This window comes from Mizuhopecten yessoensis, unplaced genomic scaffold (assembly GCF_002113885.1).
Source record: "Mizuhopecten yessoensis strain PY_sf001 unplaced genomic scaffold, ASM211388v2 scaffold673, whole genome shotgun sequence".
In the NCBI taxonomy this organism is placed as follows: Eukaryota; Metazoa; Mollusca; class Bivalvia; order Pectinida; family Pectinidae; genus Mizuhopecten; species Mizuhopecten yessoensis.
Genome location: NW_018403664.1, coordinates 281,318 through 304,891, shown reverse-complemented (window position 1 = coordinate 304,891; position 23,574 = coordinate 281,318). Strand labels below are relative to the sequence as shown.

At 36.5% G+C, this 23,574-nt stretch overlaps 2 protein-coding genes across 4 annotated transcripts in view; one reads left to right on the top strand and one right to left on the bottom strand.

The window, feature by feature from the left end:
• Window positions 1-11,090: 11,090 nt before the first annotated feature.
• LOC110451575 (ubiquitin-related modifier 1-like) lies at window positions 11,091-14,833 on the top strand. Its single transcript, XM_021499680.1, has 5 exons — window positions 11,091-11,193; window positions 12,253-12,323; window positions 12,842-12,923; window positions 13,435-13,483; window positions 14,195-14,833. Exons 1-5 carry the CDS (start codon window positions 11,165-11,167, stop codon window positions 14,261-14,263), a joined length of 300 nt encoding a protein of 99 aa, XP_021355355.1. The 5' UTR covers window positions 11,091-11,164; the 3' UTR covers window positions 14,264-14,833.
• Window positions 14,834-20,156: 5,323 nt separating this feature from the next.
• LOC110451652 (ribosome-recycling factor, mitochondrial-like) overlaps window positions 20,157-23,574 on the bottom strand; it is an 8,573-nt gene continuing 5,155 nt past the window's right edge. For all 3 annotated transcript variants that reach the window (XM_021499778.1, XM_021499787.1, XM_021499797.1), the window contains exons 4-7: window positions 22,272-22,393; window positions 21,814-21,905; window positions 21,207-21,345; window positions 20,157-20,319 (exon numbers count right to left, since the gene is read on the bottom strand). In XM_021499778.1, coding sequence (XP_021355453.1) covers window positions 20,242-20,319; window positions 21,207-21,345; window positions 21,814-21,905; window positions 22,272-22,393 — 431 coding nt within the window. In that variant the 3' untranslated portion in view covers window positions 20,157-20,241. The remainder of the gene's footprint in view (window positions 20,320-21,206; window positions 21,346-21,813; window positions 21,906-22,271; window positions 22,394-23,574) is intronic.

Here is a 23,574-nt window from a genome sequence, read left to right as displayed (position 1 = left end):
CAGTGTTTGTGACTGTGTTCCTACCTGACACCTGTCTATAGTGTTTGTGACTTGGTTACTACCTGATACGTGTCTATAGTGTTCGTGACTTGGTTTCTACCTGATACGTGTCTATCGTGTTTGTGACTTGGTTCCTACCTCTGATACGTGTCCATAGTGTTTGTGACTTGGTTTCTACCTGATAAGTGTCTATAGTGTTTGTGACTGTTTTCCTACCTGATACGTGTCTATAGTGCTTGTGACTTGGTTCCTACCTGATACGGCTCTATAGTGTTTGTGACTTGGTTCCTGCCTGATACGTGTCTATAGTGTTTGTGCCTGTGTTCCTACCTGATACGTGTCTATAGAGTTTGGGACTGTGTTCCTACCTGATACGTGTCTATAGAGTTTGGGACTGTGTTCCTACCTGATACGTGTCTTTAGTGTTTGTGACTTGGTTCCTTCCTGATACGTGTCTACAGTGTTTGTGACTGTGTTCCTACCTGACACCTGTCTATAGTGTTTGTGACTTGGTTCTAGACTGCAAGCAACAACATGAGCACAGTTTGTACAATATTGTTACGTATATTTTTTAATTAGAATGTTTTACACAAGAATCTTAGTGACTTGGTTCCTACCTGATACGTGCCTATAGTGTTTGTGACTGTGTTCCTACCTGATATGTGTCTATAGTGTTTGTGACTTGGTTTTTACCTGATACGCGTCTATAGTGTTTGTGACTTGGTTCCCACCTGATACGTGTCTATAGTGTTTGGGACTGTGTTCCTACCTGATACGTGTCTTTAGTGTTTGTGACTTGGTTTCTACCGGATACGTGTCTATACTGTTTGTGACTTGGTTCCTACCTGATACGTGCCTATAGTGTTTGTGACTGTGTTCCTACATGATACGTGTCTATAGTGTTTGTGAATGTGTTTCTACCTGATACGTGTCTATAGTGGTTGTGACTGTGTTCCTACCTGATACGTTTCTATAGTGTTTGTGACTTGGTTTCTTCCTGATACGTGTCTATAGTGTTTGTGCCTGTGTTCCTACCTGATACGTGTCTATAGAGTTTGGGACTGTGTTCCTACCTGATACGTGTCTTTAGTGTTTGTGACTTGGTTTCTACCTGATACGAGTCTATAGTGTTTGTGACTTGGTTTTTACCTGATACGCGTCTATAGTGTTTGTGACTTGGTTCTAGACTGCAAGCAACAACATGAGCACAGTTTGTACAATATTGTTACGTATATTTTTTAATTAGAATGTTTTACACAAGAATCTTAGTTACTTGGTTCCTACCTGATACGTGTCTTTAGTGTTTGTGACTTGGTTCCTTCCTGATACGTGTCTACAGTGTTTGTGACTTGGGTCCTACCTGATACGTGTCTACAGTGTTTGCGACTTGGTTCCTACCTGATACGTGTCTTTAGTGTTTGTGACTTGGTTTCTACCTGGTACGTGTCTATAGTGTTTGTGACTTTGTTTCTACCTGATACGTGTCTATAGTGGTTGTGACTGTGTTCCTACCTGATACGTTTCTATAGTGTTTGTGACTTGGTTTCTTCCTGATACGTGTCTATAGTGTTTGTCACTTGGTTCCTACCTCTGATACGTGTCTATAGTGTTTGTGACTGTGTTCCTACCTGATACGTGTCTATAGTGTTTGAATCCTGTATTGAGGTTGTGATGCCAGAACACTTTGTGAGATTAACAATTATGGAGGCATTGTGTCATGGAGAAGGAGGGTAATGTAAACAATTATGGAGGCATTGTGTCATGGAGAAGGAGGGTAATGTAAACAATTATGGAGGCATTGTGTCATGGAGAAGGAGGGTAATTTAATCCTAGAGTGCTTTTCATCATTCCACCATGAATTCTTTGGTTCATCATAAATTTTATGTACATATTAAGATACATAGTGTTCTCTAGTTATTTATAAGCATATACAGAAATATTGTAATTACTCATGTTAGATACAATCATTTGTTCTTAAATTACCGAAAATCTTCCATAAATCATCATTTTTCCATTTTGTGAGAAGACTTATGATTTAAGTCAGATGTTGTTCTACACGTTGTGTGAAGTGTAGTCGATGTAAATATGTGTTAAATGTTTCCTAAGTGCCACCTATGCTGTGATTATCAGTGTGTTGCTATATAACACACTCCATACTTATCTGTAGCTCTGTACTATTTGGGTCCAATATTCTATAGGCTTTAAAAACACCAAGTATTCTTTATCCAAGGTTTAGGTAGAACTGTACTCATCTGGGCTCCAACAATCAGGAATGTTGGCTTGTTAGATGATGATATTGATATTGATTCACAAAGTTAATGTTAATCTGGGATTTTAAACCTCTATCTTCCTAAGTCAAATATGTAGTGGCACCTCCATAACCTAGCCACATATTGGTTGCATGTCAGAAGCAGTGAGAGACGACAGGAAGACTGGGACAGTTTGTAACAGAAACAAAATCTGTGGATAGTTTTACACCACAATATTGATCGCTAGGTTATTGAAGATTGACTAATGGACAAGACTTCAGAGACCTCCTTCCAAATTCTCTTGAACATAATGGATAGTACTTTGGAAGTGTTTTGTAACTGAATGGTTCACCACTTTGAGCAATGTGCAATGCTGATTTTGGTGTGCTAATCATTGAAAAAAAAAAAAAAAACTTTCTAAAAAAATCTAATCACTATAAGTAAATAGTAGAGGAAAACATTCCGAATTTAACATACCGATACATTAAAATGCATCTATTTTGATCACAGCTTTAGGGGTTTCAATGGAAATGAGGTTAATAAGGACGGAGTCAAGTGTAATAACAATGTTCTGATAGACAACAGAAAAAAACATCTGTAGCAGATTGAGTATGATTATTTTTTCCGGTTAACAAGTAAATCCTTTTAAATACAAATTAGCTAGAACAAAACGATGTGATTTTGATTATTTATCATGTTTGTGTGAGTTTGTGTTGCATCTTTGTTATGCACACATATTACTGTTATGCTGAAGGTTTTCTCATAGCTTCTGGCTTTGGTCTAGTATGAATGTTATAAACTTGCATTTTTTATTGCACATGTAACATCCAATTAAAGTAAATTAACTTATTAATGCCATGAGCCCACCGTGGTCACTGTGTGATTGAATCATTATGACAGTTGTATGTTAGTGTTGTATGTTTTTGTTAATGTATTTTCTACGGTTTTTTTCAGTTCCGTCCACAAAAATACAAAATCCACTTTTATATATATGTGTTTATCTTTTAGTCTCATTTTAATGAGTGTTTACTAATTGCTGTGATGGTTTAAGTGTATCTCAGTATTACCACACTTTGTGTACTGGTTGTTAAACGTTCACCGGAACCATTGATATCTCATACATAACTCATTCGGAATAGTTCAATATGTCATCATTTGAAACAAACTCAGAGATTAAATTGTACTACATGTACATGTATTTAAAACAAAAATTGATGTGTGTAAAACATGTAAGCTTGCCCAACAAATTATTTATCATTTTTCAACTACATGTCATTAAAATAATTTGTCTTATGTAAATTAATTCTCAACCAGATGCAAATTACCGGTAAACACTAATTGGATGGTTGTGCTCAATTTTGTCCATATGTCTAGGTGTATTACCAAGTAGGCTTACGTGATTTATGCTGCTTTTCTTTGATAGAGCTGCATGGTTTTATCCGACTAAAAGAACGGTTACAAGATATGGACAATACATGTAGTCTTTGAGTTAAGAATATCTTAGTTGTTATTAATATATTTGTTTCCAATTGCAATTACATTGTCATTATATTGTTTTTAATTCCTTTGAGTGGTAATGGAGTATGTAAATTATGTAGGTCAGAGAGTGAGGTGACTGCTCATGGTTTGCGTAGTGTATTACACTGAACAGATAACAGTCACAGTACAGTCAGCTATTAGGCAAAATCTTTAAGCAGGTATAATTATTGTATGATAGAGACATAAATGTCCTTGTTGGACATTTTATCAAACTTTTGTGCAAATTAGATAAGTGTGCCAGTTTCTTGTAAGGTGTTTATATCCTTCAAACATTGATGATATGCAGTCATGATGATATTGACTTTACAATTGATGCAGACAGATTTGTGCCTAGATCTGTTATACACTGAATAAACATTCATTACATGACCAATACAACCATTTGTCTGTGTTTCTTCTAGCTGGCAATCAAAGCAAATGTACCTCTTATAGACACAAAACATTTCTTTGAGCTTATAATCAAGCCATGGTGTGGCGCTGTTTAGACTGGGGACCAGCCCCGAAGTTTTTATGAAGATTTTCTCTGCTCTTTTTTTACTAGTAGCTTATAATTATCTCCCCCTAGTTTGGAACCAGACATCCAAGTGATGAAAATTGTTATTATATTTATTTTCTCTAAATGATTCTCTCTTCTAGAGACAGGGGCCAGTCTAGTGTCTGTTGTCCTTGTTGATATCTGCTTCCTTAAATTGTCCACGAGTTTCACACTAGCAAGTTAATTAATGATAGTAGTTTGGACTTGCTTCAGGATTTGATATTGAATATCTAAAAATGAATCCCCTGGCACAGACACGATCTAGGCACATAGCAGTGTAGGAAGTTAGTTTTGGTCTGACCCTGTCTCATAATTTTTTCTTCAAATTAATGAAGGATAGAAGTTCTATATATGTATATATATATATAATATCTATAAACATTAAGCTTACTAGACTTAGTGAACAAGGTAGCCATATCAAATGTACATACAGGCTAAATCCCACACTAACTATGTTTTACCATCAGTTAGCCTTGTGTGCTTTCTGATTAGTTGTCATATTTTCCATGGAGATAAATGTCACCATTCTAGACCTTTGAGGCTTTCCCTCATGCACAGTTTTTCTCTACAATAGTTTTTCGCCAATTAAATTTATAGTTTACGTTACTCTTTCACTGAGTTGTCCCCTTAATATATAACTACCTAATGCATCCGTCCTTCATTATATGTAGTTATTAGGAAGCCTTCAATATTTTATTTGTCCAACAGCAGCCAAATGGCAAGTGCAGATGCTATTTTAAAAGTACATCTATGGTTATATATAAAAATAAATAGAGGAGGATCCTTCAGCAAGGTATAGTTACATAAATGCTGTATACTATTAACGTTTAGCACAGAACTTTTAAAATAAATGATGATATACGAATTGTGCTATATGATATAGTCAAACACACGATAGAAAAAGATGTCTAGCTCGGTGTTCTTATATATTTTACTTCTTGTGTGTGTTTTTTTTATATATATTTTATGACCCCTTATCAAATGTTAAGGTGACTTTTAAGTTGCATCTGTGAAAATGTTAAAAGGCAAAGTCTCAAAGTTAATGAACTAAGGTCGGACTGCTATCAGACGAGCGTTGATTCATTTGGTACATCAACAATGAGGTATAATGCGTATCATCAGGGAATAGTTTAATTATTACATTTATACCGTTAACTATAGCATTAATAAATATAAGAAAAAGAAGCGGACCTAGAATCGAACCCCGGAGTACCCCAGCATTAACTTCAGCCCATCCGGAGGATTTATAATAATAATGATAATAATTTGAGGTTATTATATACTGCTTTATCACAACCTAGTTCGTATGTCGTCTCAAAGTGGTTCACAAATTATTATCCGTGGTTGTAGGGCCTTTGCAACCAGCCAATATCTTTTCTCAACTCCCTGGGGAGCATACAGCCGGTGCTGCCATTTTGGCGCTCACAGCTAGCATTTTACAATTCTAGCACTACCCAACCACGTACTCATTTACAGCTGAGTAGACTGCAACAAGTGGAGTAAAGTATCTTGCTAAAAGATACAACACAGTGCCGTGACAAAAGTCGAACTCGCATCCCTTCAGTCACGAGCCCGGCGTCCTACCACTAGACTACCGTGATTACCATTTATAACCACTCTCTGTTTAAGATTATGTAAATATTTTTCGAACCATATAAGCAATTGACCATCAATTCCAAAGTTAAAACAATTTACGCAATAGACCCCGATGCCAAACTCTATCGAAGGCCTCGTTTATGTCACCAAAAACACACGGACTTCTTTTCCTTTATCTAGCGCGGAATAAATATCGTTAGCTATAGATAACTGATTGACAGTGGAATCTCCTGACCTGGCGTTAACAGAGAGTGGTCAACAATCAGATTGAAAATAAATTAAAAAACACATTTTCCCATTACCTTCCAAACTGTTGATAAAAGTGAAATAGGACGATAATGACTGAGTAGTGAACGGTCCCCTTTCTTATAACCGATGTAACGTAAGCCTGTTGGAACTGACCATGAGTAATAGATAGATTAAATATTTTGTTACGGGTTTAAGTAAACGTGGATTAATTAGGTCAGGACCAATAGATTTGGAACAGTCCAGAACTGTAACGACATCAATAATATCTTGCATGGAAATGATAATATTAAAAATGTCAAAATTGTGATTCTTTATCGGTGGGGGTTAAAATGCGTTCACGTCATCTACAATTTATTGAGCATTTAAAATAAATGTATTGAAAGCACTAGCCTTATCTGCATCATCAGATAATACTAAACTATTTACAGATAAAACGGGGTTTTGTCGGAGTTTGACATAAAAGTGTTAACTATTTCCACCACATTGGGTTTTTAACTACATGTATACAGAGACGTCTCAATTTTTTTGCAGAGTTTCTCAAAATAATAGATTTTTTCGCGTCTTACCGCATTTACACATTTATTTCCAATCCGTTTGAAGCTTGATCATTCTATGTCATATGGTGTACGCTTTACTTTACGGTGTAATATTTCCCTTTTACGAATTGGTTTACGAATTTGATAAGACATCCACGATGGGTTGATAGATCTGACGGTTATCATTTTATTGGGAATACACTGTTTAGCGGTATCAATAATAACAGGGTTCAAATTGTCTACATATTTATTTCAATTGTTTATATCGATATTGTCGTCACAATTAATATCGTTGAGCTTTTGTCGGTAAAAATCGTAGTCCCCTAAATCAAACAACCAGATACTACTTTTAAAACTAAACGTTTTGGGATTCTCAAGATTGAGTGATGCATAAACCGGACAATGGTACCTTTTTAATGGCTGGTCAAGAAAACTGTCATCAATGTAACAATTCCTCATTAATGAAGAGTTGCTTGTACATACTGTATCTAATAAAGAGGACGTTGTTTCTGTATAAAATGCATTTCGAATTACCCTTCTCATACACAACTTTACACGGATGGTTCCAAATAAGGTGAGAAAGTGGCAGCAGCCTGCTGTATTGCTAATTCTTCCACTTCAGTTCGACTACCAGACGGGGCCTCCATCTTTCCTGCTGAAGCATGCGCCATGGGTTTGGCCCTCGACCATATCGATGAACACCGCATTAAAAAGGCAATCATTTGTTCAGACTCTCTATCTGTCCTACAGAGTTTACAGTTACGAGATCCTAAAAACACACTCGTACAAAACCTTGCTCTTCGAATATCTCGTATTTCAAAAAAGTCCAAAATAACTTAACTATGGATTCCGAGCCATGTCGGAATTAAAGACAACAAATTTGTTGACAGGGAAGCAAAAAATGCATTAAATCTCCAACAATCAAATATCAAACTACCATATACAGATTTTAAACCTATTATTCGTACAGCCATTCAAAATGAATGGCAGCAACGCTGGTCTCTCGAGACCAGCAACAAACTTTTTAAAGTACAACCGAAACTTAAAAAATCGATCCATTCCAAGTCGGAAAGATCGTAGAGAGGAAGTTGTCCTCGATCGACTCCGTACTTGGCACACATATCCTACTCACTCGTACCTTTTAAAACGAGAAGATCCACCATCATGCCACGCATGTGACACTCCATTTACAGTGGAACATTTTTTAATAGAATGTTCCGATTTTAAACACATTCGTGATAACTACTTTCGAGTCCCAGATATGAAAACTATTTTCAGTTCCGTGGACTCGAAGGCATTATTCAACTATTTGAAAAACATCGGTCTATTCTATAGACTCTGGTGTCTTTAAAACCACCTTACCTTTTTTGACGTTATATATATCACATAGTCCATATCATCTATTCGTTATCTCTTTTATTATTTTAACCCCCTTTTTATTTTAATTATTTACACTTACAATGCGAATGCTTTTAAAATGAACCATTTTATCTTCGCTACTCACATGTTTGTTTAAAAAAAAAAATCACCATGGCCCTAAATGACCACAGTCGTCGATGGGCCAAACAAACTGTATAAAACGTTGGTTCGTTTACTAACTGGGATAAGTTAAGGTTTTGTAATCAACGTACGTAGATGTAGTATGATTATGACCAAGTAGTTAGCGTTAAAACCACCTGTGACTATAATAGCGGATATCCCGGTATTAAATGCCTGATCAATAGAACGACGTCTACGATCCAATGTAGATACAGGGGGATTCGGGGCCTATACAATGTACCATAAAAAGTGTTTCTATTTCCTACGACAAGCTGTAGCCAAACACATTCGACTGCGAGAACCTCTACATCAGTTTGACGCGCAGTCAATATTGATATTGACATAAACGGAAACGCCACCACCTATATACAGGGGCTTGGATCGCTGTACTTGTAATATTAAAAAATAGGGGTCTCCTCTACTATGGATTGCTTTACTTGTAATATTAAAAAATAGGGGTCTCCTCTACTATGGATCGCTTTACTTGTAATATTAAAAAATAGGGGTCTCCTCTACTATGGATCGCTTTACTTGTAATATTAAAAAATAGGGGTCTCCTCTACTATGGATCGCTTTACTTGTAATATTAAAAAATAGGGGTCTCCTCTACTATGGATCGCTTTACTTGTAATATTAAAAAATAGGGGTCTCCTCTACTATGGATCGCTTTACTTGTAATATTAAAAAATAGGGGTCTCCTCTACTATGGATCGCTTTACTTGTAATATTAAAAAATAGGGGTCTCCTCTACTATGGATCGCTTTACTTGTAATATTAAAAAATAGGGGTCTCCTCTACTATGGATCGCTTTACTTGTAATATTAAAAAATAGGGGTCTCCTCTACTATGGATCGCTTTACTTGTAATATTAAAAAATAGGGGTCTCCTCTACTATGGATCGCTTTACTTGTAATATTAAAAAATAGGGGTCTCCTCTACTATGGATCGCTTTACTTGTAATATTAAAAAATAGGGGTCTCCTCTACTATGGATCGCTTTACTTGTAATATTAAAAAATAGGGGTCTCCTCTACTATGGATCGCTTTACTTGTAATATTAAAAAATAGGGGTCTCCTCTACTATGGATCGCTTTACTTGTAATATTAAAAAATAGGGGTCTCCTCTACTATGGATCGCTTTACTTGTAATATTAAAAAATAGGGGTCTCCTCTACTATGGATCGCTTTACTTGTAATATTAAAAAATAGGGGTCTCCTCTACTATGGATCGCTTTACTTGTAATATTAAAAAATAGGGGTCTCCTCTACTATGGATCGCTTTACTTGTAATATTAAAAAATAGGGGTCTCCTCTACTATGGATCGCTTTACTTGTAATATTAAAAAATAGGGGTCTCCTCTACTATGGATCGCTTTACTTGTAATATTAAAAAATAGGGGTCTCCTCTACTATGGATCGCTTTACTTGTAATATTAAAAAATAGGGGTCTCCTCTACTATGGATCGCTTTACTTGTAATATTAAAAAATAGGGGTCTCCTCTACTATGGATCGCTTTACTTGTAATATTAAAAAATAGGGGTCTCCTCTACTATGGATCGCTTTACTTGTAATATTAAAAAATAGGGGTCTCCTCTACTATGGATCGCTTTACTTGTAATATTAAAAAATAGGGGTCTCCTCTACTATGGATCGCTTTACTTGTAATATTAAAAAATAGGGGTCTCCTCTACTATGGATCGCTTTACTTGTAATATTAAAAAATAGGGGTCTCCTCTACTATGGATCGCTTTACTTGTAATATTAAAAAATAGGGGTCTCCTCTACTATGGATCGCTTTACTTGTAATATTAAAAAATAGGGGTCTCCTCTACTATGGATCGCTTTACTTGTAATATTAAAAAATAGGGGTCTCCTCTACTATGGATCGCTTTACTTGTAATATTAAAAAATAGGGGTCTCCTCTACTATGGATCGCTTTACTTGTAATATTAAAAAATAGGGGTCTCCTCTACTATGGATCGCTTTACTTGTAATATTAAAAAATAGCTAGGGGTCTCCTCTACTATGGATCGCTTTACTTGTAATATTAAAAAATAGGGGTCTCCTCTACTATGGATCGCTTTACTTGTAATATTAAAAAATAGGGGTCTCCTCTACTATGGATCGCTTTACTTGTAATACTAAAAAATAGGGGTCTCCTCTAGATCTACTATGGATAGCTGTACTTGTAATACTAAAAAATATGGGTCTATTTTTTTTAATATTACAAGTAAAGCGATCCATGCCTCTGTGCACCTATATAATCATTCAGTCCTAAAATAGGAAAAGGGCTCAGAAAAAACCCCACAGTGAAATTTAGCTCGTTGATATCGTCGTTTGGGCTGAGCCAGGTTTCGGCAGAGACGTATATATTACAGATGATAAGATGTAAATATTGTATAGTTCACTAAATAGGACATCGACCTTGTGTTTTAAACTTTGAACGTTAAGATGCACAAATACAAATGTCGTATGTTCAAGCTCTTCACTACAATTATATATATTACGCATGAAGATTCAGAAGACAAATCGGGATCAGACCCTGGACCTGGATTAGTTTCAGTTATATCACCAGAGAGTAGTTAAAGATATTTCAGTAAAGGCGAGAATGCACAACATCACGATAGAGAAAACACTCTGCGCCTCGACCGGGACACGATTATAATTTTACATATATATATATAAACATAGATTATATTCAATAGTTGAAAATAATAGGTTAAAACAAAATGAATCATTTAAGAGCAAGGCCTGCATAACCATTTTCAGGTCCGCCAGGATTTATACCGGAAAATGTTACACTTAGTACACGAAAGGGGCCGAGCTGGAGAATCCTTACTTTCGCTTTTGGTCTATTTTTAGTTTATATTAACCGGAAGTGGAGTATTTCAACACTGAGTAAACACGTTGTTATTATAAGCATGGCACTTCGAATCTGCCTTGAATTCAGGTATGAATATTATAATACTTATAACATGTTTAAAAGATATATTTATTTGTTTGTAAGGCTGTTGAAGGCCCATCAATATACTAATTCATACTGGTCCACACCATAGTAGAAAATGGATTACAAATTGACAACGCAAGAGACTCGTTGAAATGAAAACACGCTGTCACATCGTTAGGAAGGATATTTTGCAAAAAATAAGCGTTCCAACCACAAAAGTGTGCACTTCTTATTTGTATAATGAATACAAATACGGAAATGACCCCTTGACCCCTTTCCGTATTAACATTGCCAACAGAACCACTATATAACGTAACAGCTGTAAGGGAGAGAAGTGGGAATAGTATCCCAGATAATACACTTGTACACATTGATTGTATTTTCTTCTTTAAGTAGGTCCTTTTATGTAGTCCCTAGAAACAGATCAAAGGGACACTCATGCTGGGATCCAATATAATTTCAATGTCTGCAATTGACAGATCTTTCTCAAATTTAATATTTAGGTTCCCATTGATTCATATTTATACATCTTTCATTTTGTGACTAATTGAAAACACATTTAAGATGATTATCAGGCAGCCATATTGAATTATTATATTCTAGTTACTTAATTGCAATTTCTCACGAAGTAAATGATTTTGTTTATATTTCATATGTAATTTCTCCCTGGCCCATTCTTGTGCATGGTTATAAGTATATTTTGAAAGTTTAGTGTGAAATTTTAATGAAAAATTACCAAAATATGCATTTACTACTGACAAGATTATAAATCTTACAGATAGAAAATGTAGAGGAAAGATCAAACTTACATAGAACTAATAAAGAAATCTAAGAATCACAGGCACGAGCCTCGTCTGTCAATACACCTATATTGTCAGACGAGGCTAGTACCTGCATGTGTAACAATGGTGGGTGCCAATATCCCTCTGTTAAATAATGTGATGAAATAATATGATTGTTAAATAATGTGATGAAATAATATGATTCATGTTGATCATTTTGTACTGTTATGTTTATAAGGTATACAATATGTTTTCAAAAAGTATTACTTACTTTTTTCAGTGGGGGTGCAGAGCTGTTATTTAACAAAACAAAGAAACATGAAGTTACACTACCTGTATGCGAAAAAGATTGTAAGTTTTACTACACACATGTGCGAAATAATTGTTTTTCTCTTTCATTATTGTCCCTGTTTATCGACCCCAACCACCCGAGATTGTTCATCAATTAAACAGCAGAGGAGTTGCTCGAGTCATATACCGTCCGGTAATGAGTGTTAATTAACTGGATGATTACAACACCTTTCATCACTTTGATTGGTTAAAATCCTGACCTAAACTTGGTGATTAGGAGATTGGCACAGTTTAACTATGCTTTCCTACATTTCAGACATTCATCTGTGATGTAATACAATAGTGGAGGCTTAAATTTTATTTTTGATTTTCAAAAATGTTAGTTGATGTTAGTCTATAATTTTGTTTCATTTAAATCTATTCTCTTGATAGAGAGTGTAGTATGGTTCTTTAAATGATAATCAAAATCGTTATACGTGTGTAGTTTTTTTTTCAAAAGTGTTATATGTACAATTTCATTGTAATGTGGTACAAATTACGAGTTTTGTTCATATAATTTCTATTGTGTATGATCACAGGGACGATAGGATCACTATTGCCATGGATGAGAGAGACCATGCTAAAGGAGCGACCAGAACTTTTCATGCAGGGAAACACAGTGTGGGTATTGTACACAGCACAAATACATATATTGCTACCGAGAGAAAAAATCAGGGTTATCTCCGTCTCAATTTGTAAAGTGCAATTAATGACCTTGACATACTTTCAACTTTATTTGCATCAGACATGTTAAAATAATTTGAACATCTCTATATATAAACATGAGGATTAGGGTCATGATATTTGGCTTGTAATTTGGGAAGGGCTATACAGTTTGGCCTAACACATAAATGTAAATAAATTTGATAGGTTCAAGAGCTTTACCAACTTTGAAATTCACAGGATTGAAATACTGTAAGTAACGGTGTAATGATTACTTTAGCCAGCAATCGAAGCATAAGAATTCTTGTTACCTTGACCCTGGCACTTTGAAGGTCTCAGATATGAGTCGTGTTGGCCAAAAAGTATGTAAATTGATTAAAAGAAGAGCATTATGTAGACCAATTGGGCATCTTGTTGAGTTTTGCTTTTCAAAGTTAAATGCCTAATTCTGTTATTTCTTGGTCCTCAGGCGTCCAGGGATACTGGTGTTGATCAATGATTCAGATTGGGAACTAATGGTAATACTTGATACTTACATTGTACTTTTTAATTCAAGGTTATTGCAAAGTACTATTTTGCAATTGGCATTGTTGTGTTTTCCGAGAACCAGAAATGGGTGTTGATTTTTTTTTTTTTTCTTTCATTAAGGTTCTGAAACATCCTATCTAAAGTTGTATTTCAGTGTTTTTCTGGCACCATTCATCAGAAAAATGTATATCATGTTATTTTCACAAGTATTATTTGAAGATAATGTCCAAAATTTTCTTGACTCCTAAATATGAAATGCGAAATATTGTACTGTCACATTGTTATCAATATTACTGTTCTTAAATAAAATTCAATTATCAATATTAATGCTAAGAATTTGCTTGAGCGAGACATATTTGTCTGTGATTGAAATTGTGATATCACAATGAAAACATCACATCTAAATTTATACTTGGTGCAACAGCAAATAAGAGTATTATTACAAAGTAGGTTAACTCGGTTCAAAATCATACGAAAATAGTGATAAGATATTGTGGAAAGAAAATTTATACCCATCTATTAGTCATGTAATTGTCAACTTGCATTATTGCATATACTAGCAGAACAAACTAGTAGAAGTATTTTTTATGATAAGAAAGAAAAACAACAGATGTCGAGACATATACTGCATTATCTATAGGCAGACAGTGTTGGTTTCCTGCTTGACTGAGCTACATCGTAAAATGTATATTGTATTACAGGGAGAACTTGATTATTCCATCAAGGAAAATGACAGGATAATATTTATATCAACACTACATGGCGGATGACAACTGCAAGACAGAAAACTTGCTGAGTACACATCTTCATTCACACCAGAGGGAATCAACTTTGTGATAAAGACAATTCACATAACTTTTATCCTCTGAAAATTGTGAGGGTGCACAAGTTAACATAGCTCATGATATTAGTGAGGCTGGATTCTAGAAAGTTGTACATGTGTGTGAAGACTGAGGTTGTTTACACAGCATGTACAGGAATGTGGTGCCTGTACTGGTACATATAGGTCTACTGCAATCAACTCTGCATGTCTGTGGCACTGATACTTTTAAAGACAGAGAACATAAATGAAATTATTGTGATAAGTCACAGGTATCTTTGGTAAGAAGGTGACCATCTTAGTTTTTCGAGATTTTGATTCATATTACATTTTCATGATGAATATTTGACGATGTTGAATGAATTGTGATAAAAATAAATTATTTAAGTATCGGTATTTAAAAATGTTTTTGTGACTTTTTGATTTTGCAGTAATTGCAAAATACAATAACAAATTATTTAATATTTATATAAGAGAAAACAATAAAACATTTAATATGATAAACCCAAGGAGACTAAGAAACCACCTAATATGACTTATATTTTGAATAATAATTTTCAAATAAGTTGACCTTAAAGATCCATCATGAATTCAAGTATCAAAACATGGATTATTTATACATAATGTATATAAAAGTTAAGTGAAATGCAAATTATGAAACTGCTACTTGCATAAGTACTGAAACATGTCGAGAAATTGAGTCATTACGTCTGTCAATACACCTTGGTTATTGAGTCAGTCCTTCTGTCAATGCCCCTTGGTTATTGAGTCACTACGTCTGTCAATGCTCCTTGGTTATTGAGCCAGTACGTCTGTCAAGGCACCTTGGTTATTGTGTCAGTATGCAGTTCGTCTGTCAATCCACCTTGGTTATTGATTCAGTACGTCTGTCAGTGCACCTTGGTTATTGTGTCAGTATGCAGGACGTCTGTCAATACACCATGGTTATTGAGTCAGTCCTTCTGTCAATGCCCCTTGGTTTTTTAATTGAGTACGTCTGTCAATAACCTTGGTTATTGAGACAGTACGTCTGTCAATAACCTTGGTTATTGAGGTAGTACATCTGTCAATACACCTTGGTTATCGAGTCAGTACGTCTGTCAATGCACCTTGGTTATTGAATCAGTACGTCTGTCAATGCACCTTGGTTTTTTAATTTAGTACGTCTGTCAATGCACCTTGGTTATTGAGTCAGTACTTCTGTCAATGCACCTTGGTTCTTGAGTCAGTACGTCTGCCAATGCACCTTGGTTATTTAATTTAGTACGTCTGGCAATGCACCTTGGTTATTTAATTTAGTACGTCTGCCAATGCACCTTGGTTATTGCGTCAGTACATCTGTCAATGCCCCTTGGTTATTGTGTCATTACGTCTGTCAATGCACATTGGTTATTGAGTCAATATGTCTGTCAATGCACCTTGGCTATTGAGTCAGTATGTCAGTCAATGCACCTTGGTTTTTTAATTTAGTCCGTCTGTCAATGCACCTTGGTTATTGAGTCAGTACGTCTGTCAATGCACCTTGGTTATTGTGTCAGTATGCAGTACGTCTGTCAATACACCTAGGTTATTGAGTCAGTACGTCTGTCAATACACCTTGGTTATTGAGTCATTACATCTGTAAATACACCTTGGTTATTGAGTCATTACATCTGTCAATACACCTTGGTTATTGAGTCATTACGTCTGTCAATACACCTTGGTTATTGAGTCACGATGTCTGTCAATGCACCTTGGTTATTGAGTCAGTATGTCTGTCAATACACCTTGGTTATTGAGTCAGTATGTCTGTCAATACACCTTGGTTATTGAGTCAGTATGCAGTACGTCTGTCAATGCACCTTGGTTATTGAGTGACTATGTCTGTCAATGCACCTTGGTTATTGAGTCAGTACTTCTGTCAATGCACCTTGGTTATTGAGTCAGTACGTCTGTCATTGCTCCTTTGTCATTGAGTCAGTACGTCTGTCAATAACTTTGGTTATTGAGTCTTTACGTCTGTCAATGTACCTTGGTTATTGAGTCAGTACGTCTGTCAATGCACCTAGGTTATTGAGTCAGTACGTCTGTCAATACTCCTTGGTTATTGAGCCAGTACGTCTGTCAATAACCTTGGTTATTGAGTTATTACGTCTGTCAATGCACCTTGGTTATTGAGTCACTATGTCTGTCAATGCACCTTGGTTATTGAGTCAGTACGGCTGTCAATACACCTTGGTTATTGAGTCACTATGTCTGTCAATGCACCTTGGTTATTGAGTCAGTACGGCTGTCAATACACCTTGGTTATTGAGTCACTATGTCTGTCAATGCACCTTGGTTATTGAGTCAGTATGTCTGTCAATACACCTTGGTTATTGAGTCAGTATGCAGGACGTCTGTCAATACACCTTGGTTATTGAGTCAGTATGTCTGTCAATGCACCTTGGTTATTGAGTCAGTACGGCTGTCAATACACCTTGGTTATTGAGTCACTATGTCTGTCAATGCACCTTGGTTATTGAGTCAGTATGTCTGTCAATACACCTTGGTTATTGAGTCAGTACATCTGTCAATACACCTTGGTTATTGAGTCAGTACATCTGTCAATACACCTTGGTTATTGAGTCAGTACGGCTGTCAATACACCTTGGTTATTGAGTCACTATGTCTGTCAATGCACCTTGGTTATTGAGTCAGTACTTCTGTCAATGCACCTTGGTTATTGAGTCAGTACTTCTGTCAATGCACCTTGGTTATTGAGTCAGTACGGCTGTCAATACACCTTGGTTATTGAGTCACTATGTCTGTCAATGCACCTTGGTTATTGAGTCAGTATGTCTGTCAATACACCTTGGTTATTGAGTCAGTACGTCTGTCAAGAGTCAGTACGTCTGTCAATGCACCTTGGTTATTGAGTCTGTACGTCTGTCAATACACCTTGGTTATTGAGTCATTACATCTGTAAATACTCCTTGGTTATTGAGTCATTACATCTGTCAATACACCTTGGTTATTGAGTCATTACATCTGTAAATACTCCTTGGTTATTGAGTCATTACATCTGTCAATACACCTTGGTTATTGAGTCATTACGTCTGTCAATACACCTTGGTTATTGAGTCACGATGTCTGTCAATGCACCTTGGTTATTGAGTCAGTATGTCTGTCAATACACCTTGGTTATTGAGTCAGTATGCAGTACGTCTGTCAATACACCTTGGTTATTGAGTAAGTACGTCTGTCAATACACCTTGGTTATTGAGTCAGTACGTCTGTCAATACACCTTGGTTATACTTTGTATTTAGCTTTATTAATTACCACTTAGTACTAAAAGTCCCAACATCCATCAAAAGAACTGCACCAATATATCAAGTGTGGATCTCTGACCTATATTTTCCATTTCACTGACATAATTTTTAGCTCCCTTTCTAGAAATTCTGATGCCTTTTTATGATTTCTGAGCTAATTTTGGTGATTGGAATGAGAGAACAAGGTTACCATGAGCCGTACATTATACTTGGTGTACGCCAATCATACCTTGAATGTATGAAATATTTGTAAGTAGTTGATGTTAGAGGAGAAATAATTCAACACACATGGTAGATCAATGAAAACAATAAATATCATGGAATGCATGGGGTATTGCATGAATGAAACCACGGGGAATAACTCTAGTAAATATGGTCAGATGATAGTGATTACTTTAAGGTGGCATAAGTCTGTAAATCACAGTAGGATAATGGTAGTTATCCAACTTGTCCATGGTAATTAAACCTCCTGTCAAGTTTGAAGTTAATCTGTTGGAAATTACTTGAGATATTGAGTGGACACCATTTTGGCATTGGAATAAAGGGGCATAATTCAATAAATTAGTCAGATAAGGACAATTATCATAATTATCTGAGTTCTCATGGTAATTAATCTTCCTATGAAGTTGATACTCAATCCATGGAAAATCAATCAAGTTAACGTGCAGACACCGTTTTACCAATTAAATTACTGTCGGACAATGGTGGTTATTAAACTCCTCCATGCTTTCATGGTAATTAACCATCCTATGAAGTTTGAAATTAAATTGTTGAAAAGAACTAGAGTCATGGACCAGACACTGTTTCAGCAATTGAATAAAAGGGCATTACTCTGTCAATTATGGTCTGATAATGCTGGTTATTGAATTTTATGATAATTAACTTTCCTATGATGTTTGAAATTTACCCGTTGAAATTACTGGAGATATAAAGCGGACACTGTGGGCCCACAGGGGCGCAACACCTGAAATTACTGTCAGATAACAATGGTTAACAAGACGCCCAGAGGGCCTGTATTGCTCACTTGGATATCTAACCAATCATGGCAAAATATTCTCCAAATGAGATCCAAGGGAATAGGCCAGACCCCAAGGCCAATCCTTGTAGCATATTTGTTTAAGATTTTTTATGCCCAGCAATTTTATGTTTGGTTATGGGGTGGGAATCTCAACTGTTTCCAAGCTGTGACTCAGAAAATTAGGTCCCTAGGGTTGTGGTCAGACCCCAGGATCAATTCTCATATCATGTCTGCACTCGTCTCTTTATGCTCAGCATTTGTATATATATAGTTTTGGGGTGGGGATCTGAACCGTTTCAAAGTTATGACCCAGGTACTATATCTCAAAGGGAGGGGCCAGACTCCAGGGGCATCCTGGAAGCAAATGTGCATTCTTCTCTTTATACTCAGCAATTGTTTGTATGGTTATACAGTGGGGATCTTAACTATTTCCAAGTAATAAGCTTTTTCTGGCCCCATCCCTTAGCGCAGGGTTCCGCCCCACCATTTGTACAATTTTGAATCCCCGCCTCCCACGAATACTTCCGACCAAATATTATTGATATCCATGACATAGTTCTACAGAAGAAGTTGTTTATAGCAATACTGCCCCCTTTTGGTCCTGCCCTTCAGCCCCCTGGGGGGGGGGTCAGCCCCACCGTTTGTACAATTTTGAATCTCCACCACCTTGGGATGATTCCAGTCAAATATGGTTGATAACCATCTCTTTGATCAGAGAAGAAGTGGCTTAAAGCAATATGGCCAAATAACCATTTTTGGCCCCGCCCCTCAGCCCCACCATTTGCACAATTTTGAATCCCCACCACCTAGGGATGCTACCAGTCAAATTTAGTTAAATTCCAATCAGTGGTTAAGAAAAAGTCGTTTGAAGGAATTGTTGACGTACAGACGATGGACGGACGCCACGGTATGGCATAAGCTCAACTTGGTCCTTCAGACCTGGTGAGCTAATAATCTCGTCAGAAATTTTATAGAAATTAACCTTCCTGTAAAGTTTGAAGGTAATCTGTTGAAAATGACTAAGACAGGAATTGGCACCCTTTGAATTTTCAAATTGATGCAAAAGTCTAGCCAAACCTTCGGTTTTACAAAATTTGAAAACCCCTGGGCATGAAACAGTCTTATAATCTCTCATGCATCCACTAATAGGGGCTAACGCAGGTAGACCTGCTATGCTATGAAAAACTATTATGTCAACAAGCAAATGAATGGAATTCATATTCTCTGCTTGGAGAACATGTTTTAGAGGTTGGCAATTGTTTAGATTTACTTTAAACATTCTAGTATGGAGAATTGAACTAAGAGCAGACATGTCAGAAAATGTTTCTTAAAAATTGGAAATGTTTTGATTTAGTTCTTTTTGGATGTATAGTATACGGAGAAATAACTCACAAGAAATAGGTATTTATTAAAATGACAAAAGATCAAAAGATTGTGTAAATCGCTATATTGTAGCTGTATGTGAATCATAAATTGATACTTTTAATTCAACCAATAAGTAGGGAAGTTATTGCACAGAAAAAATAAGCAAGTCTTTTTTTCCAATTCAGATATCTTTTACTCAATCCTTATAAGTGTGTAACAAGAGCTTAAACTGTCTCTTTGAGTGTATGGCAGGTTTACCCAGTCAGCTCCTTCTGTTTCCTTTTCATTATTTCTTCTGATTTCTTTATATATGTCTCATAAAGTTTTCTAATCTGTAAAGAATAAAGAACGCAATTGCAATACACTGTGTAAATATCCTGATTATATCTTCTAAACACTTACTTACCTGTCCTCCAGACCCTACATGGTTAAATAAACACAATTTCCTTCTTACCAACCCTTGCCACACCTGAATCTCTATCTCCGTTCCCTCCTCATCAACCTTTGTCACACCTGACTCTCTATCTCTGTTTCCCTCCTCATCAACCCTTGCCACACCTGACTCTCTATCTCCGTTCCCTCCTCATCAACCTTTGTCACACCTGACTCTCTATCTCTGTTCCCTCCTCATCAACCCTTGCCACACCTGACTCTCAATCTCCGTTCCATCCTTATCAACCCTTGCCACACCTGACTCTCTATCTCCGTTTTCTCCTCATCAACCTTTTTCACACCTGACTCTCTATCTCCGTTCCATCCTCATCATCCCTTGCCACACCTGACTCTCAATCTCCGTTCCATCCTTACCAACCCTTGCCACACATGGCTCTCTATCTCCGTTCCCTCCTCATCAACCTTTGACACACCTGACTCTCTATCCCCGTTCCCTCCTCATCAACTTTTGTCACACCTGACTCTCTATCTCCGTTCTCTCCTCATCAACCCTTGCCACACCTGACTCTCTATCTCCGTTCCCTCCTCATCAACCTTTGTCACACCCGACTCTCTATCTCTGTTCCCTCCTCATCAACCTTTGTCACACCTGGCTCTCTATCTCCGTTCCCTCCTCATCAACATTTGCCACACCTGACTCTCTATCTCCGTTCCCTCCTCATCAACCTTTGTCACATCTGGCTCTCTATCTCCGTTCCTTCCTCATCAACCCTTGCCACACCTGCTTCTTTAACTCCATTCCTTCCTCATTAACTTTTGTACTTACATCAACCTCCATTTCCTTGTCTTGACTGGTTTTTGCTTTTCTCAATTGTTTATTTTGAAATTGGTTCATCTGTTGTTTGGCATCATTATATAATCTTTGAGCATTGCTTGCTAAAGTTTCTCTGTGTTCTCTTGTCACTCTGAAATTGAAATAGTTTTACCATGCTCAGTAGATATTGTCCGAGTTTACACATAACAGGTATTTATGACATCAAAGGTTACAAACTATTTGAACAATGTGTCTGTGTAAACCAGTTGTCACAGGATGTATATATTGTTGCAACTTTGAATTAATTAAGAGTACTTTTCACATTTACATGTGATTAAAAGGTTGCACTGTGTTGAAGTTGCGTTTCAAGATTACCCAGAAATGTATCTTTTCAGAAATGCTGATGGCTTGACTATATCAGATTCTTTGTATTACCAGAATAACACAGCTGCGGAAAATACCCCTGCTATAGCTGAACCAAATCATAGCCATTCTGTCCTCCCAAGTCTGTTCTATAGAAATGTATTCTGAATTAATTCAAAAAGGGTCATTGACAAGAAATTATACTAATCTTTTATTCTATAACAGGATCAGGTGATATATTCCTCAAAACACTTACTTTGGCAAGTTTATAAACAGAGAGGTTCCCTCCTGTTGTGGGTTTACATTCAATGCGCTCTCCATCAGGGCAGTCTTTATTTCTTTCAAATACTACAACATACATAGTGATACACAAATCTAGATTACATACAGTACACAACACGTTAGGGCAACATTATCATACCTTTATATTTAAATTTCTGCTGCAAATTCTTATAAAAACACTAACAAAAAAAATTGCATTTAAAGGGCTATAAAGTGTCATTTTTGCATGTCTCCTCTTGCCTTACATAATGTGAGACCACGTATTGTAAGAAGCAAACATTTAGGTGACCTTAAGCTATTTCAGGAATGTCATATGCAGCAGCAATAAAGACTCTTCAATGCTGCAAATATTACAGAAAAGTGATATTTGAAGTCTCTAAAACACAAGATTGAGAATATTGGTATGAACAATAGGTTACAAACATACAGTACCTGTGGGGAGGCAGCCATGTTGATTTGCATCAACTGTGGAGTTTTCTGTATGACCTGTGCTAACTGGTTTAAAGGAACAGTTTGTGATTTATTTATAGTCACAGCAACATTTTCATAGGAACCTTAAAAAGAAAGAATTACATGATTACCAAGGTATATCAGTTCATGGATTATAAGGTATCAATGTATCTCAAGAATGAATGCCCTTCCTAGGGCAAGTCACATATATTAATGTAAAATTAATGAAAATATAGTTACCCCGGCAGTATATATACATGTATCTGTACAGACATGAATACACAGTCTTTATTAAGGAACACTTACTGTTATTTCTAGAAAGTCCCAGTGTTTGTGAGGAGTGTGGTTCTTTACCAATACATATGAATTAGCTAAAGGCCCCAATTGTGTGGGGGCTGGTTACTTTACAAAAGAAGCAAAAAGAGCCAGTTATTGGAGGGCTGTGGCTACTTACTGTGACAGCATCCGAGCTGTTTAATGTACTGTTTTAACTAATATTATTTCAAGGTCCATACTAGATCTGTTAAATAGGTATACTGTCCTTATTCAGGTTAGTACAGGGTCCCAGCTGTGTAGCATACTGTACTTATTCAGTTTAGTACAGGGTCCCAGCTGTGTAACATACTGTACTTATTAGCTCATCTGGCCCGAATTAAGGGCCAAGTGAGCTTATGCAGCGTCCGGCGTTCGTCTGTCCGCCTGGCTTTCTTAAACAACTTCTTCTCAATAACCCAAAGGCCCAGGGTACTGAAATTGGGCCTGTAGCATGCTGGGATGAAGGGCTACCAAGTTTGTTCAAATGAATGACCTTGACCCACTTTCAAGGTCACAGGGGTCAAATGTCTTAAAATCTTCAAATAACTTCTTAATAACGAAATGGACAAGGGTACTGATATTGGGCATGTAGCATGCTGGGATGAAGGGCTACCAAGTTTGTTCAAATGAATGACCTTGACCCACTTTCAAGGTGACAGGGGTCAAATGTCGTAATATCTTCAAACCACTTCTCAATAACCAAACGGCCCAGGGTACTGATATTGGGCCTTTAGCATGCTGGGATGAAGGGTTACCAAGTTTGTTCAAATGAATGACCTTGACCCACTTTCAAGGTCACAGGGGTCAAATGTCGTAAAATCTTCAAACCACTTCTCAACAAGAGGCCCAATGGGCCTGCATCGCTCACCTGGTATAAAACTCACACTTGTAACCTTAAAAGTGATCTAAAATAAAGCTACAGGCAAAATATCAGTATTTATGATTAAAATTCGTTCAAAAGACCCTGTTC

Bases quoted from the DNA above. Each gene is read 5' to 3' on its own strand.
- LOC110451575 (XM_021499680.1), top strand. From the start codon at position 11,165: ATGGCACTTCGAATCTGCCTTGAATTCAG. The intron at 11,194-12,252 runs GTATGAATATTA...TACTTTTTTCAG, and splicing joins CGAATCTGCCTTGAATTCAG to TGGGGGTGCAGAGCTGTTAT. The intron at 12,924-13,434 runs GTGGGTATTGTA...CTTGGTCCTCAG, and splicing joins TTCATGCAGGGAAACACAGT to GCGTCCAGGGATACTGGTGT.